The 18,197-nt window shown below is 33.5% G+C and overlaps 1 protein-coding gene across 1 annotated transcript in view; it reads left to right on the forward strand.

Moving 5' to 3' along the window:
* LOC149426035 (uncharacterized) overlaps positions 1-5,062 on the forward strand; it is a 157,245-nt gene extending 152,183 nt beyond the window's left edge. The window contains exon 10 of the mRNA XM_089642951.1: positions 1,596-5,062. Coding sequence (XP_089499077.1) covers positions 1,596-1,649 — 54 coding nt within the window. The 3' untranslated portion in view covers positions 1,650-5,062. The remainder of the gene's footprint in view (positions 1-1,595) is intronic.
* Positions 5,063-18,197: the final 13,135 nt, after the last annotated feature.

Below are 18,197 nucleotides of genomic sequence, written 5' to 3' on the forward strand. Positions count from 1 at the left end.
ACTTATTTAAAGACGATAGGAACTTACAATACATAGATGGGAGTTAATAGTTACAATTTTTCATTGGTATTTTGATATCAAAATTATAAGTTTCACATATGAAACAGTACAAAAATAGAAAAAATATCATAATTATAAAATTTACATACAAAACAGTACACAGATAGAAAAGGGGAAGTTAAGTAGAACAAACAAGAAGAAACAAAAAAGGAAACAGACAGGGAGGGATATACACATAAGCACAGAGCCAAGGTAGGAATTTAGAAGAAGGTACTTACCCACTAATACATTGGTAAGAATAGATTATGCTCGATGACAGGTGATAGAAAAGGAGTCTATTGAATCTGATTTTTGTTTCATCACTTTTCATGACTTTATGTCAGTTTTTAAAGGTGTGTTGAATTGTCATTTTGATAAGTTTTCCGGTCACCGTATATGTAATAACTACGTATGGGGGGGGGCATTCTACATGATAGTACAAGTAAAAAAGACAAATTATGAGTTTCAATGTTTTTAGGTATAAAAGTTGAATTATTTTTATGGAAAAATAAACATATGCTTCTATGGAAAAACAAACATTGGAATTCCGAAAAAAGTTTTTTTTTATTTTTTATTATACTATCATTTCGACGTTCCCCAAGAATAATGTCGGAAGTGCAAATTTATAGTTTTGCAGTAGAACTGTTTAAAGTTTCGTTTCTGCTTTTTTATTGTTTTTGAGATCAAGAAATATAGTGTTGTATGATATTTTGCAATAACCCCTATTTATTTAATTGGAGAAATATATTATTGGAAACAGTTAAAAAGCAGAAACGAAACTTTAAACAGCTCTAATGCAAAACTAAAAATTTGCACTTCCGACATTGTTCTTTGGCACCGTCGATGTAGAATCATCCCGGTTTACCCCCGGATATCCTGAATAATTTATAATTACAATTCATGTGTAAAAGCCCCTAAGAAGGGTGTTCATAAATAAAATTATACAGGGTGTCCGGAAACTCGTAGTACAAGCGGGAAACTGGTGAATCTACATCACATTTGGAGTCGATTTTGTAGTTTATTTTTTTTTATTTGAGCTTTCGTTATCGAGTAAATCGAGTTTGAAGTTGATTTTTTTTTTTTTTTTTTTTTTTTTTTTTTAATCAAATTCCTATAAATTATTACTGAAGATCAAAGTACCCAACTAATTAAAACTATTTGAAAGTAAAACAAATGAAGAAACTCGGATTTGAAGCATTATTTTGAAATCACCCTTCATTTAACCCGGTGTAATCATAAAATATTTCTGCTCTGCAGGGTTAAAACATCTGTTATTCAACCCTAAACACCAGAAAAAACTTTAACCCTAAAATAGCCGAAAAATATTTTTTTTTGGTTTTTTTTTTTTTTTTTGAAAATGCTCAAATCAAAAAACTTTATGTTTTTTTGGGTTCCCCATGTGGTGTAGATTCTCCAATTTCCCGCTTGTACTACGAGTTTCTGGACACCGTGTATAATATGACATATAGGAGGATATTTTTAATTAATTTGCTTCAGCGAAGACTTTACTTGAAATAATCATCAATTTTATATATGTAATTTCCTTTTTTTTGCAGGTACTCAGCGAATACGCAACCAAACTCACGGGAGGGGTGCTGGACTCCATATAGAAACTCCATGACAATTAGCTACTAAAATGGTATTATATTATGACCAAAATTAGGATTAGACAAATTGATATAAGTCCTATAAGGAAAAACATTCCTGACTCACGAAAAACGTTTATTAATAACTTAGATTATTCATTTAAAATATAATTTATTCAAAATTTGATCTACAAATATCATATAACCACTTGAACGTTCGATTTTGGATTCACCTGTGCTCATTAAATCAAATTGGTCACATTTGGTCCAGTGTTCCTCGAGAGTGTTTGAAAATTGGCCAAAATATGGCTAAGAAAACTCCAGTGGATAAAAAAATATTTGGAAAAGATTAGAATGATAGATCAAATTTTTTATTTTTGACAAATAAAATATCCACCTTTTCTCCTATCGACTTTATTAAAAATTAATACATATTTATAATAGACAATTACCTGCATACATATTTAGTTATTAACCATTTTATTAATATTATGTGACTGAAAATGTTTAAATAATCTCAAAATAATATATATTTGATAGACTCGTAAATATGTACTTTTAAAAGGGAACAAAAATCATACAAAATGTTCAAATTTTACAGATATTTAAACGCAATAAACTTTATCTTGCCTTTTTAATATGTTAAATTAGTTAGGAGTCATATTATTTTATGACAAAATAAATGTAAATCAAATACATAAAAAAATATTTTTACCAATATAAAAGTTTTCTAAAGTTACCTTTGCAATGCATAATATAATTTAGTGTTTTAAGGTGATCAAATTTTATATATACATATTTAGCTTACTGGTGATATATATTTGGCAGCTTTTCTGTTTCGTAAAATAAATGCATATTCATTATGTTGGGGAAGTGAAAAGATCGTTGTCCTTTCTCAGGCAGCCAGGAATAAATTATGTTTTGCCAAATCTGTTTATGTATTTTGTTTCCATTGTTTTTAACCCTTATTTTTAGAAATCAGCTCAAAACATTTCAATGTGTATCGTTTATTATCAATGAAAATCCATCACTGCATAAGTTATCGTCATCATCGGTGCTACTAGTCTTCTGCTATCTTCCTCCATTTCAGGCGTTTGTCTCCACGGCCACCGAAGTGTAGATCTCTTAAAACCCAATCGCTTCCAAGCCTGTATTAACAATGTTTAGATAAATGAGACGTTTAGAGCCCCTGGCACATTCTGTCAAAATTTGTGTGAAATATTCCATTTTATATAAATGGAATATTTCTAAACATATCCGAAAACTAAAAACTGTTTTTGAAAGGTTACTAAATGCCCTTTCAAATTTCATTTTAAGAAAAAAACATAACTTTTGAAATATCAAAATTTTCAATGTAAATATAAAATGTTTTAAAAATGTCTCTCCTTACATTTTTTCCTGTAAACACTGAACTGAACTAAAATTATTGGTAACATAAAGAAAAACAGTCAGTTTTATTAAACAAATTATTATATACTTATTTTAAATTATTGTCACCTCAATTTTTTTAATTTCATATAAAAATAGTTAAGTAAAAAATTCAGGAAGTTTAATAAACTTTTCTCAAATTGCTATTGGAACCTTTGGTTTCATAAAGTTGTACATTTTAATTCATCTTTTAGATTTGAATATAAAGCTTGGTGTTTTCTCTTTCTAAGATTGTTAAGATCATATTTCTCACCATGACAGTAAGGGAGACACAATGATTTCTATGAGACCATATTATGAGCTGTTCCCAAAAGCGAACAAATTAGCCTGATGGGTTAGTGAACATAAGCTTGGCGGCGATTGGGTTAAGCTTGAGTATTGCGCCATCTATATGGACGATAGACGGTTTACACGTAGTTCCCGTGAGCACTTAGGCCATTGTGCGATCTCCCATTTTACCTCAATCCTTTAACAACAACCCAGTCCCTTTAATAAAGTTCACCAGGGATGTCATTGGGTATGTGGCTATGTCTTCTGGTTCTACTGTATGTCTCCCCAGGTATCTGAGCCTAGTTCCCACCAGGGCAGGACATTGGCATCATAGGTGAATTGGAGTCTCTTCATCCTCTTTACATTTCCTACATCTGTTGGTGCTTTCCACTCTCACAATATCTGCATGTGTCTCCTGAGATAGCAGTGTCCCGTTAGTAGTCCTACCAGTTCCCTCAGCGAGTTTCTGTCCATATCGAGTAGTTTCTTGGTTTGTCTAGGGTCTGGTCCTTTTATGAATACTTTGGATTGTCTCATTCCAGGTGCCCTCTCCCATTCTCTTCGTTCTTTTTGGTGGTTAATCCGTTACCATCCTTGCTACATATTTAGCCCAACGGAGCCATCCCAGTTTATCAAGTCTTTGATGACTCTGATGCAAATTTACTAACGCACAGTTTGCAAGCAAAATTTGCTCCAAAAGATTCACCTTTATCTCACAAATATCTTATATTATATTACATAACTCACTATTCTTAGTGAGAGCATTTTATATTTCAAATTATCCAGAAGAGATTTTAAAAAAGCTTCATGTCTTCGTAAAAAGAACAATTTTTGTTGTAAACCTAACATCAATTGAATATAATTCCCATCTTAATATATAAATATCACTTGTCACTGTGTTCCTAAACGCTAATCTCCAAAACCGCCTAACCAATTACAATAAAATAATTTTTTTAGATTTCTTATCCAAAAATACATACAACTACAAATTTTAACTTCCCTACATAGAAGGCGGTCTGTTGCAGGACAACGTCTTATATTATAAAATGCATTCCAAATGGTTGAGTTAAATTCTAATTGGTTTCTAATCTTAATATTTAAAGTTTCAGCGTACATTTGTGCTCGTAAAACTCGAAAAATAGTTGGCCGATATCGCTGAAAATTTCAAAGTTTGTTATTATTAGTGCTAGGAGTGTTTAGAGATGTTTAAATGGTAGAAGATGACAAAAAGACATAAGCAACAGTGAAGCATTGTGGGGATCTACTAGTATATTATACATATGAGACGTCTCCTAAACTTTAGCCGCGATGGATTTACAGCGAACTTCAGTGATGAAAATCGGCTAAGCAAGAATTCTCAAAAATGCTTTTTTTTCAATATAAAATAATGTGCAAGTTTAGTAATTAAATGTTCCGTGAGTATGTATTAATAATGTTTATATGCAAGCTGATGAAAGAATGTATATTTTGTAAAGATATCATTATATTTAATGTAAATAAAGATTAAGAATTTATTTAAAACATATTTCTAAAAAGACAATCATATTATATCCTATTCTAGAGATTGAACATTATTACTAGTTAATATATATTATTTTTAAAGGCAATAAATATCAATCACGGTCTTCCAAAATTTTTAATACATATCAACAAAATAAATAAATGTTGTAATAAATATCTACGGATACACTTAAAACATAGTGCCTTTGAAGAGATTTTATTTATAAATGTATAATATTATCCCTGCAAAAAATTGTATAATCTCGACAAAAAAAAAAATTTTTTTTCAACTTGTATAAAAAAAAATTCAGCTGTTAATGATAATAAAATTGTGTATTGTTGTTATTTTTTTTTTGTTATCGTAAATTTGTGTTTTAATCATAATAAATTTGTTGGAATATTTTGTAATTTTAAATGTTAAAACTCAATAAATGTGATGTGTCGGATGCATTAATAATTTCTTTTTTTTAATCTTCCCTAATGTACCTTTCAAAATTATTTGTATAAATATGCATTCTATAGAAAAATTTTGACAGAAACATGAAAATACATGGTAACTACCGATAGATGGAAGTGGAAGGATATAGGCTCCTCTGATTACCTCTCACTCCCGAAGATAGATGGAAACTTGAGTGGCAATCGGCCGACTCTTTGATGCCAAATGCCCACCTCATGAGACAGCCAGGATCTCATTGCCTTATAAACTCTGGTCCTCCATCAATAGAATAATTGCCTCCCAAAGCCGCTGTGCCCACATCATGCACAGATGGGGCCTTAAAGAGTCGTCGATGTGTGAATGCGGTGCGATGCAGACCACTAAACATGTGTTCAACGAATGCCCCTTCATTTATTCCCTACCGGGATTGATGAGGTCCGCAGGACGATGCTTGAGGCCCTTGACTGGCTCGCAGACCTGGATGTTCCTCTCTGACCCCCCCACCATACGAAAGAAGAAGAAGACTACCTGTGAAAATATATGAAAGAAAATAGGGTAAATATTCGGGATCACTGTCCACGCTTAATACGACTTTTTTAAAGATAAAATCTCTTGAATGAAAGGAAACTGACTGCATTTTTGAAATTTTTAATTTTAATAGCCGACTTCATGCGGAAAAGAAAAACAATGGCGGGTAATTTTGTTTACAATATTAGCAACATGCAACAAAGATTGATCGTGATCCCAATCCCAAATAATTACCGAAAATAGTATTAATTAAAATTCATTAAAACTAATGAATACTCATAAAAACTACTAATACAGGGTTTTCCAATAAGAGGTGTTATTTTGATATTCAATCGTAAAAGATCAATGGTTTCGTTGCTTGTGTGGCACGTAGCACCATCTTGTTGAAAGCAAACGTTGTCCAGATCAATACCATCCAATTCCAGCCATAAAAAATCATTAATCATCTCTCGATAGCGCAATCCATTCACCGTAACTGTTGCTCCAGCCTCATTTTCGAAAAAGTAAGGTCCAATGACTCCGCCGGACCATAAACCGCACCAAACAGTCACACGTTGAAGATAGAGAGGCTTTTCAACAATAACTCTTGGGTTTTCCGAGCCCCAGATGCGACAATTTTGCTTGTTGACTAAGCCACCGAGGTGGAAATGGGCCTCATCACTCAAGATGATTTGCATTTGATTCACTCAAGTGAATTTTAATAATTTCAATGCGTTGTTGAAGCGTCTATCGTTCCATTTTTATTAATGGCGTAGTTTTTACTTGTCAAATGTCAAAAAATGACAGCTTTAAAAGTATAACCTACCGAAATAGCGGGCTATTCAAAATAACACCTCTTATTGGAAAACCCTGTATATGTCAAGTATAGGTAGGTACTTTATCACTTGTTCGAACTCTTCACATCATCAGTTTCAATTTTGAAAATGAAATGAAAAATTCAAAGCAAATCCGTGTGCATTGATTCAGAGTTACACAGCACACATTTGATGAGAGAATTTGAATTTCGTTAAAAAATACTGACGTTCTCCTTAAAAAGATTAGTACGTTTGACAACAGATGGCAATATACATAATTTTTTCTGTTTTCGGATGATTATTGTACCAACATTTTCAATTTCGTCATTCATTATTATTTGGATTCTTTTCACTACCCGGCTTCGCCCGTGTTTATAATGAATAAATCGATAAATTTATTTTGTCGATGGATGTTTGGATGATGTTTTTGATGGATGGAGTTTAGTGTAGCATGACGTCACGTGGTTGTCAATCTCCCTTTCCGGTGACGCACAGTGGGCTGAAAATTGCCTTTCATAGACATAGAGACGTGGCGCAACTTGTGATTTAGCATTTAGCATTTAAGCATTAAAATGAATCATCAACATTCAAAAGTGTTTTTTTCAACATTGAGGATTTAAAAAAAAAATACGAAGTATGTCAAAAAAATACACAATAGGTACGAAGTATGTCAAAAAAATACAAATAAATAGTAGTATATCTGTGTGTAAGGATAGAATGGCCAACCTTATGATTCCAGAGATAGCCTCATTTTTAATGTCAGTGCCATACAAATTTTTCTTAAAAAAATGATAACTCCTTCATTTGTACACGCAATTGCTTCGTACGAAATTTTATAGCATAGTAATGATCAGTAGAATCCATTTCTAGCCAAAAAAATATCCTTGAAAATTCAAGTCTCTATGTCTATGAAAGGCGATTTTCAGCCCACTGTGTGACGTCCCGGACGGTTCTTATGACGTCAGAACTCGTTCGAATAAGGAAAGTAATGTTTAATTTATTGCGTATAAAATACATAGTATTTATTTATAGAGCGGAGACGGTTTACATGTAGTTCCCGTGAGCACTTAGGCCATAGGCCCATTGTGCTATCTCCCATTTTACCTCATTCCTCTAACAGTCACCCAGTCCTTTTTATAAAGTTCACCAGGATTGTCATTGATACGTGGCTATGTCTTCCGGTTCCACAATGTGTCTTCCCAGATCTCAAATCTCCTCTAAAATCCCCCTTGGTTCCCCGAAGGCCCCACACAAGGGAAGAGAGCCTCATCTCTCCTCTCCACTCCTCCTTGGTTACCTAAAGGTCCTGCGAGGGAAGAGTTTCTTAAATATTACATAGCAAATAAATAACTAAATATCCCCATTATGAAGTTTGAAGTGCGTGGAAAACCTTTTCTTTTCGTTTTATATTCAAGATAGCTGACGTGTACCCGGCGTTACCCGACTTTTCTCTACCTTTTATAAATATAATATGCATCCGGACGAAATACTCTAAATCAAGGCTGCCCAACCTTTTTAACAGTTGGGCCAAATTGACGATTTTGAATCACTGGCGGGCCACTGAATACCTGACGGCAAAAAAAGTCAAAATGAGTGCTCCCCACCAAATATTTGTAATCCATGGGGGGGGGGTTGTTACGGAACTTCGCTGAGAAAAAATTCCGCGCACCCAAAAACATCATATGTGATTCCCCACGACAATTTTTCGAATTCCATGGGGGGGGGGGGGGGGGGGTGGCTACAAGATTCCATTTCGGACGCAAAAGATACTATATCAAAACCGGTGTATTTTTGTTTAAAAAGTAAGTTCAACAGGTTAGATTTTTTCGTCGCTGATTCTCGGTCTGAGTAGACCAAATGGCAATATATCGCCTTCGTTGGCAACACTGGTGACCGCGCGCAAGCGGCATTGTTTGTTTTACAGCAGGCCCGCGACACTTTTTCAAATTGGCGGATTGGCGGGTTTTTTGAAAATGGTTCACGCGGGCCACTTATAATTCGTTCGCGGGCCACATTATGGCCCGCGGGCCTGGGGTTGGGCAGCCTTGCTCTAAATGATAATGAAAACCATATCAAAATCCGTTGCGTACTTTAGAAGTACTAAGCGCACAAACAGACAGTCGCGGATAGCGAATTTGTTTTATACTATTTAGAGATGCAGAAAAAATAGGTATAATGTGTAAGTAAATGAAAATAAATATAGTTAGACATATACTTTTTGAAATATATCTTTTTGAAATTCGATTTTATTTTTTTGAATGAATGATTAAATAAATTATTTGATGAATTAATGAAACGGAATCTTTGAAGTTCAAATTAACCCACTTCCCGACATCGAACTGAGACTCGGCAGATAGGCTAGTTGTCGATGACAATGCATTCTATCAACTTTTGGTGGCACTCGTGCACGCACACGCCCACGCACGCACATATGCATTTCTCTGAATTTAAATGACATTATAAAAAATCACAATAATTAATTGGGAAATAAATCTCGGTAACAACCAATTAGTTGTTAGGTGTAACTATAAGTGACCAGCTCTGGTACGGGGGCTCCATCGAAGCCAGAGTAAAGTTGGCCTCTCAGAAGCTGGGCGTACTGTACAGGGCCCGCAGATACTTTAATAGTACACAACTGCTCACCCTGTACAAATCGCAAGTGCGCCCTACTGTTGAATTTGGCAGCCATCTCTGGTCCGGAGCCCCTAAATACCTGAAAAAAACCCTTGACTCTGTGCAAAAACGGGCGGTCCGTTTGATAGATTCCCCAATCTTAACAAACGGACTGCAATCTTTAGAGCACAGGCGTCAGGTAGGTATGCTGTCCTTGTTCTATCGGTATTACAATGGAAGATGCTCTGAGGAACTAGCGTCATTGATCCCTTCGGCACCGGTGCGTAGTCGGGATACACGCCAAACGCGCGCCCAACATTTGTACACGGTTGACATTTGTCACATGAGAACGGGTCGCTTCTACGATTCGTTCTTAGGTTCAACAGCTCGGCTGTGGAACGAACTGCCGACCTCTGTGTTTCCTCCCTCCTACAACATGGGACTCTTCAAGACCCATGTTCACTCCTTCCTCTCCACAAAAAGACCCCCCACACAGCATCCCCAAAGATGACATAGGCCCTGAGGGAAATTATTTTCTTCAGGGCCTCCTGTGTGGAGTTAATATAAAAAATAAAATAAAAATTAGGATTTAGCTTATGTTATAGCGGTGTTCACTAATTTTTAGTCATTATCTGGGGAGGAAGGTTCAATCCTCAGTCAAACCATAATAAATAAATATATTAGAATATTTTTGAATATATCTTTTTAAAAATAGATGTATTATTTATTTCACCAATCTCAATAATAAAATACTGTTATTTCGTTAGCCCCAGTGTGAAGTTTTTTCACTTCTGATAATGGCGTGCGAATACGCCATTTGTAAACATATTTCAAATTTCGAATAAAATTAATGGACTGGCAAAATTAACATTTCGTCACTCGGCTGGATATTAAAACATTTTAAGCTCTTGGACAGTTATTCTCGAAGTGGGTGCTTCCACCTCCCCCCGTGGGGCGGTAGTTTATGACCATAGGGGGGGGGGGGCGCTGGGATGAAAGGGGCCGTTGGGAGAAAAGGGATAAATTATAACAGAAACAATACAATTTTATCTACTTGAGGTATCAGCGCTACAATGAAAGTAAACTTCGAATAATTATAATAAATCTAAACAAAACATGAAACAGAATAAGACACAGAAAATAAAATAAAATATAACGATCTCAACTGTGAATTGAACCCAGGATCTGTATGTTACTGGAACAACATCTTTTCCCCTCGACCATTGGACGTAATTATTATATGTCTTATTTAAAATTCAGAATTTACAATATTATCTTGCAACAAATTTTTCCTACATTTTTGGCAGCTATCTTTTTTTGAATGATCACAAAATTGTAAAGAATTGTAATTCGGGTTTGTAACTTAGATAGTGTCTCGGATAAAAATATTTTATTTTCATGTTTTTGATGTTTCGTATAGATTTGTTGGTATTATCTTCTTCTTCTATGATATATTACATTGATGTGTTTAACCTTCAAAGGTTAATGAAAAGTTGTTACAATAAAAATTTAATATTTAGGTATATAATTTCCACGTATCTATCTTTTTCTATTTATACAGTGTTTTCCAATAAGATGTGTTATTTTGAATAGCCCCCTATTTCGGTAGATGTTACTTTTGAAGCTGTCATTTTTTGACATTCGACAAGTAAAGACTACGCCATTAATAAAAATGGAACGATACACGCTTCAACAACGCATTGAAATTATTAAAATTCACTTGAGTGAATCAAATGCAAATCACCTTGAGTGATGAGGCTCATTTCCACCTCGGTGGCTTCGTTAACAAGCAAAATTATCGCATCTGGGGCTCGAGAAACCCAAGAGTTATTGTTGAAAAGCCTCTCTATTCTCAACGTGTGACTGTTTGGTGCTATTTATGGTCCGGCGGAGTCATTGGACCTTACTTTTTTGAAAATGAGGCTCGAGTAACAGTTACGGTGAATGGATTGCGCTATTGAGAGATGATTTATGATTATTTATGGCTGGAATTGGACGGTATTGATCTGGACAACGTTTGCTTTCAATAAGACGGCGCTACGTGCCACACAAGCAACGAAAACATTGATCTTTTACGATTGAATATCAAAATAACACCTCTTATTGGAAAACCCGGTATGAAGAATAATGTCTGTAGGCGGGCGGGCGCGGCGGCGTGAATTAGATTATTATAAAAATCTACAGTTTTATTACGAGATTGATGAAATTTAGCACACTTGGTCTTCAAAACAAGAGGAAGTTCACTGTCTATATGATATTTCGTAAAACCATCCTCATTCCCTTTTCTCGCCCCTTAAAGTAGAGTATCGATAATTGAGGAAATTTTCACACTTGTCTAAATCTGATTTCGGAGAACTTAGTAGCTAGTATAGAATAAAAAAACTGTTATTCTAAGTATCGCCCTGTTGAAAAACCTCCGCTCACAATCGAAACATTGCATGAAATGGCTTTAGCTGTGTTTGGTAACAAAATCTGAATAGCCAGGTACTACCCAATACTACCCAATAAATACTACCCAATAACTAAATACTACCCAATCTTCATCTTTCCTTCAGCTTCCCTTCCCCACGTCATTCTGCCTCACAGCCATAGTCCCACTAGCTTCAGATAGTCGGGAGCAGTTGGGTCTCTTGTGCAGTGTTCATGTAAAATGACAAACGAATAAAATGGGGTCTAGTTATAGCTTTACCTCGCAACAATTCCACATAACGTTTCGGAGGTTTAAAAAATGCAAAAATTAAACTGTGTTCAAGTTTTCAAAAAATCAATCACCCACGAATATATTTATGTATATTAATTAGGAGCCTTTAGGAACATTTAAAATAATATCCATTTAATTGAACGGCACAAAAAACTTTTTTATTATTTTTATTTGACTTTTTTTTGCTATCGAAGAGATAATTTCTTTTTTGGACACTCGTTTTAAAAGCTCAAATAAAAAAAGTTATCCCACAAAATTGATTCCAAATGTGACGTAGTTTCACCACTTTCCCAGTTATACTACGAGTTTCCGGACGTCGTGTATAAGTAATAATAACCCGAAAATAACCAAGACTAAAAATAACATTGTGTGTGATTTTAAAGGAAAATTTATTAAAATTTTGTCGAAATAATTTAGGGAAATCCTCAAGGCTTTATTGTTGTCCCCAAAAATATAAATGGACCATTTTTCGCTAAATAAATGAAAGCATAATATTATTTTTGTTTCGAGAAATTATTAAATAAAGTAGAAATTTTATGGGGGCAGTACAGCTGTGTGTCTGTTCTTACTCTCTGCCTTCCTCTACGGGGAAAAGGTTGCAAGTTAGATTCCCGCACAGCACAAAAAAAACAACATAAACTAACTAACTAACCATCACGCAGTTTCGCTGCAGGGGTAGGCAGAGATGACGAACCGCCAAACAACTCGGTCTTGACACACATTCCATCGTCTCATACATACTCTTCCACATGGAGAAAAATGAGTATTGCTTATTTATTAAAAATCTCTTCAAATTATTTGTATCCAGTTAAAAACGGGATTGCAGGCCCCTAAAGAATGGATTGATAGGTTTCCTGATAAACTTTTAATAAAATACGAAAGAATTATCACGATGTCGGAACATCCTAATATTTTACATTTCGTCATATTTCGGATATATTAGGAATTTACTAAAAGAATATCAAGAAACGGCCTGCAATATCGTCTTTAATCGAATTACCAATAATTCAAAGAGAATTTTAATAAGTTAGCAACACTCATTTTTCTCCGTGTACATAGACATATGAATATTAGTAGACCTGCCCTAAGTGATTAAAAGCGTATTATCCCCACTCCCCATACCGGTTCCATTGGAGCCGGCTGTGCTCGCGTATGGCCTCAAGTGAAATTTGAAAACGTGACGTCATCATTCTTGTGCGAACTATGGTCGAGGCATCATCGGTTCATTTTACGAAATAACACGGCAAAATGTTGACTTGTGATATGAAAACTTGTAAAAATAGATGTGAAAAAGAGAATAAACCCAATTGTCGTATTACATTCCATAAGTAAGCATTATTTTACTCTATTTTAAGCTTATTCACACCGTATTATATGGATCAGTTTTAGAAACATATACTATCACATCACAATGTAGCGATTCTCAAGTGTGCTCATCGTTGTTTACTGGGGTAAGTAAATTATGAAACATTTGTAAAAGTGTCTTAACTAAATACTCTGAAACTAACTACGACTCTGCAAACAGAAGAAATTTACTTTGCCGAATTTGGACTTCGCAAATTAGTTCATAACGTGGCGAGTAATTTGCGCTCCCATGTAAAAATGTCTATTCATTCAAAAGCAGATTTTACTTTTAAGAAGTAAATGGTGATATTATAATGCGAGATGGCTATTTACTGTCAGATTGATTTATTGACGAATCACAGTCAGCTTCACTCCCTTCGTTCTTCAACAGTTGATTTTACCCCTCGCCATTATCTTCTCGTCTATTAATTCCTATGTCTGTGTCCGTGTATTATTTTGATCCGACTCAAGTATCTGGTTCACTTGATGGTGCCATGTATTCCTCGGGCGTTCCCGACTTTTTCTACCATTCACATTTGTTTCATATTCCTTGCACTTCTTTCGTCGTTCATTCGCTCTGCAAGCCCAAACAATATGAGCTTCCCTTTCTTAATCTTACTCATTACGCTTGCATCAGTCTTGCGTTATTTGCAGATCTCCACATCTGTCACACGATCATACATGGTTTTACCACACATACGCCTCAGGAATCTCATCTCATGATGCCGAAACTATATATAATATAGTAGCATATATGAAATTCCCTCGATAAAAAAATCGCAAAGTAAGTCCCGAAAATTATTGAAAACACGTTTTGTTCTGTTGGTGTGGCTTTAGCACACATACGCCTCAGGGAACTCATTTCTACGGTATTCAGTCTGCTTTCATCCTTCATCCAGGGTAGGTACCAACTCTACATTATGGTCTCACTGTAGTTATTAGATGAATTGACAAATACGATACAGAGACCGAACCTGCGTTGTTTCCCCTGGAACTTTTCATAACAAGACCGGTTTTTTTTCCACATTCTTTGATTTCATCCCAACAATTAATCAGCATGATAAAGATGCAACATCAAAGTTCTTACTTAGCCTTGGTGATATTATTTATTTAGGCCAACAATTATTGTTATGAAGGCATCTGTCCTTGGCGTAGTTATTTTCAAGTTTTTGGAAATTCGCTATCAGTAGGTAAGCACTTTCCAACAGGTCGTATTATCAACAACAATCAACGTAAACAAAAGGCAGTTATTTGAAGTCCTATAGATAAAGAAAATGGTATCAATGAAAATTCATATTGATTTATCGGAATTCCAATATAATCACACACTTCAAACATATTTGTAATTGATTATTTTATATCAACAGTAAATTAGTACGATGTAATTAAAGAAACGAAAGATTTGACTTAAAATAATAAGGTTCACTAAAATTTTAAATTTTAAAGGATTTAAGGTTTATTCCGCTGCATGCAAAGGCTCTTTAAAAAACCAACATTTGATTTCAAAATAAGGTGGTAACTATTTAAGAGGAAGCTAAAAGCCAAAAATGTTTATATTCTTGGTACTCGTATACCTTATATTGTAGGTAAAGGGTATCTATTTAAGAGGAAGCTAAAAGCCAAAAATGTTTATATTCTTGGTACTTGTATACCTTATATTGTAGGTAAAGGGTATCTATTTAAGAGGAAGCTAAAAGCCAAAAATGTTTATATTCTTGGTACTTGTATACCTTATATTGTAGGTAAAGGGTATCTATTTAAGAGGAAGCTAAAAGCCAAAAATGTTTATATTCTTGGTACTTGTATACCTTATATTGTAGGTAAAGGGTATCTATTTAAGAGGAAGCTAAAAGCCAAAAATGTTTATATTCTTGGTACTTGTATACCTTATATTGTAGGTAAAGGGTATCTATTTAAGAGGAAGCTAAAAGCCAAAAATGTTTATATTCTTGGTACTTGTATACCTTATATTGTAGGTAAAGGGTATCTATTTAAGAGGAAGCTAAAAGCCAAAAATGTTTATATTCTTGGTACTTGTATACCTTATATTGTAGGTAAAGCGTATCTATTTAAGAGGAAGCTAAAAGCCAAAAATGTTTATATTCTTGGTACTCGTATACCTTATATTGTAGGTAAAGGGCATTCAAATAGCTTGACAAACGGAGTCTAGAAACGTTCGATTTCAAGCACAAAACTGGTTTTCATTTATTTTGTAAATAATTTTATAAGAAAGCAAACAATTTAACCAAGTGAAACTGTCACAGATAATCTTAGCTATAATATTATATTTTTTAAAGTTGTTTCTTTTATGTGTTCATACATTTCTTATGAAAATATATATTTTTTAGTAGTTTACATTTATATTTTTAACTGAGTAATTATTTTTTTTATTTGTATTCTACTCAAAAGAAACGATAGGAAAACCTTCAATTTATCTAAAGCATATTTTTTTGTATTCATAATGTAAACCATTATGTTATAAAGATGAATCTAAGGTAGTGATTTAGCATTAAGCTTTGCCTTAAGCCGCACATGCACAAGGTTTTTAGGTTTTAGCTTGGGTTATTTCAATAATTTATGCTTATTTCCTAACCTTCAAACTTAACTCTGATTGAGAAAAAATTTGCATTAATACTGTAATGCATGTCCCACCACATTAATAATTAATTTTTGTAGTAATTAAGTTTAAACCAAGTGCTTTTTATTTTTTTTTGCGTATTGAGCGTGCAGTGAAATTCGACAAGATTAATAAAATTTAACATACAATAGATAGCAATAAAAAATCACTACCCTTGAGTAAACAATTGTATAACGCTAATCGTCGAATATCACAATGTTTTTTTTCACCATCGCTGAGTAAACATATACACAGTCAAGTAAATACATACATACAATACATTATTTGTAAAGTTGGTAATTATTACCTAACCTATCATAACCCAACCTAACTATCCTAATCTAACCTAACTTATAATAACCTTACCTTTTTGTAATTTTTCTTTATTTAAAAAACATACCCAAATATCTAAATATTTTTCGAGTTTGGCAAAAATAGTACCTACCTACTATTTGCATACAGTAAATGGTTAAAATTCTAACCACTCATATCAGGAATACCAACAAAAGAAAGGTTTAATTTAATAAGATTTTCAGGAATTTCCAGTTTTTGGTAAAATTTTCAGGCTACTTTGATGATAGATGCTGTCATATCTTTGGACAAATTGTTTAATTCCTTTTTTGACATTAAAAAATGTGATGTAAACTATTAATGACTATGTAAATATGATGTTGAAAATTAAGTAAGTGGGAAGGTTCCTATTTATAAATCTTATATTTTTGCAGAGGAAATTTTTTTTTTTTTAATCAGAAACATTTTTTTTGGACGCGAGTTCTAAACTGTTCACAGAACTGCTAATATTAATATATTAAGTTATTTATATCATATAATATAGAAATTACAGTATATAAAACGATATAAGTGTTTATTTTGGGGAATTAGAAATGTATTTTAGATGTTGATGCTAATTTAGTAAAACTTTTACAACCGTGGTTTTAAAAAACCTCGTTGTAAATAACAAAAACCTTGGGTCATACAGTCAATGTCCGGTACTATAAGATACGTAGTTTTATTTATTTAGTTATTTACGCCAATTAAGGCTTTTACATATATGTATAACAATATTTATGAAATTATACTCGCATATAGTGTTCTAAACGATTGTTTAGAACACTTGCACAAAAATAAATATAAAGTAAAAATATTATTGAATTTGATCCACATAGTATGTAGGTACAAAATATAAAAATGCAAATATTTTTTTCTTTCAGCCGACAAAATACTGTTAATGTGTTAGTCAATTGAAATAGCTTTATTAAAATATTCCCCTACTCGATGAAAAAAACTTCAATAAGGAATGCTTATATATTGAAATTGATGTACTAAATGTATCAACAACATCGGCGTATTTGTTTCCTAGCTGTTGAATCCGTCGCATACAGTGTTGCCAAGTTAGCATATTATATGTTAAATTTGGCATAATTACTCCATGTTTAGCATTACTATTATGCTTTTAGCATATAGCATAATTATTTGGCTTATTTTTACAGAAACATGAAAATAATAAAAAACAATTTTTTAACTAACAAAAATGATATCGATTGAAAAACTGGTGTCTCAATGGAGAAACACAAATGGGAATCCTTGACTTCCACTGTAGAGTTTTGGAATGAAGTCATGCAATATAAAGATGCAGCTAATAATAACCCCTTCGGTGATTTATGTCAGTTTGCAATGTCCATTTTAACATTGCCACATTCAAATGCGGACATTGAACGTGTATTTAGCTAAATGAGTCTGGTGAAAACAAAACTCCGAAATCGTTTGGCGGTGAGAACCCTGAATGCCATTTTGTACGTGAGATTTGGCCTAAAGAGAGCAGGAAAATGCTGTTATTCTTACACTGTTCCTGACGAAGTACTATGCTGCATTGGGACCAAAGAAAGTTACGACTCCGTCTCTCAGCCTTCCACATCAGCTGCTGTTAATGAAGAAGAAGAAGATGAAGATATTGATATTTTATTTCACTGATTTTATTTCTAAGTTAAATTTATGTTAGCTTTTTTTGTATTTTTTAAAGTAATTTAGCATTTTTCTGGCATATTTTTCCCATCACTCTATTTCTCAATAAATACTAAATTAAATTTATGTTGGCTTTTTTGGCATTTTTTAAAGGAATTTAGCATATTTCTGGCATAATTTTCCCATCACTCTAGCATATTTTGAAGTAGTTGAGTTGGCAACACTGGTCGCATAGGAGTGTAATATTGGGAGGTTGATGTAAAATTAATACAATAATATGGTAGGTACTATCTTGTAACTGACCTTCTTGGAGTATGAAAAGAGATTACATATAATAAATCAGGGGTTTCAAACATTTTATACAAACAGGTTAAATCGG

Source organism: Hesperophylax consimilis, chromosome 2 (assembly GCF_061612785.1).
Source record: "Hesperophylax consimilis isolate HC1 chromosome 2, BYU_Hcon_1.0, whole genome shotgun sequence".
NCBI classification, from domain to species: Eukaryota; Metazoa; Arthropoda; class Insecta; order Trichoptera; family Limnephilidae; genus Hesperophylax; species Hesperophylax consimilis.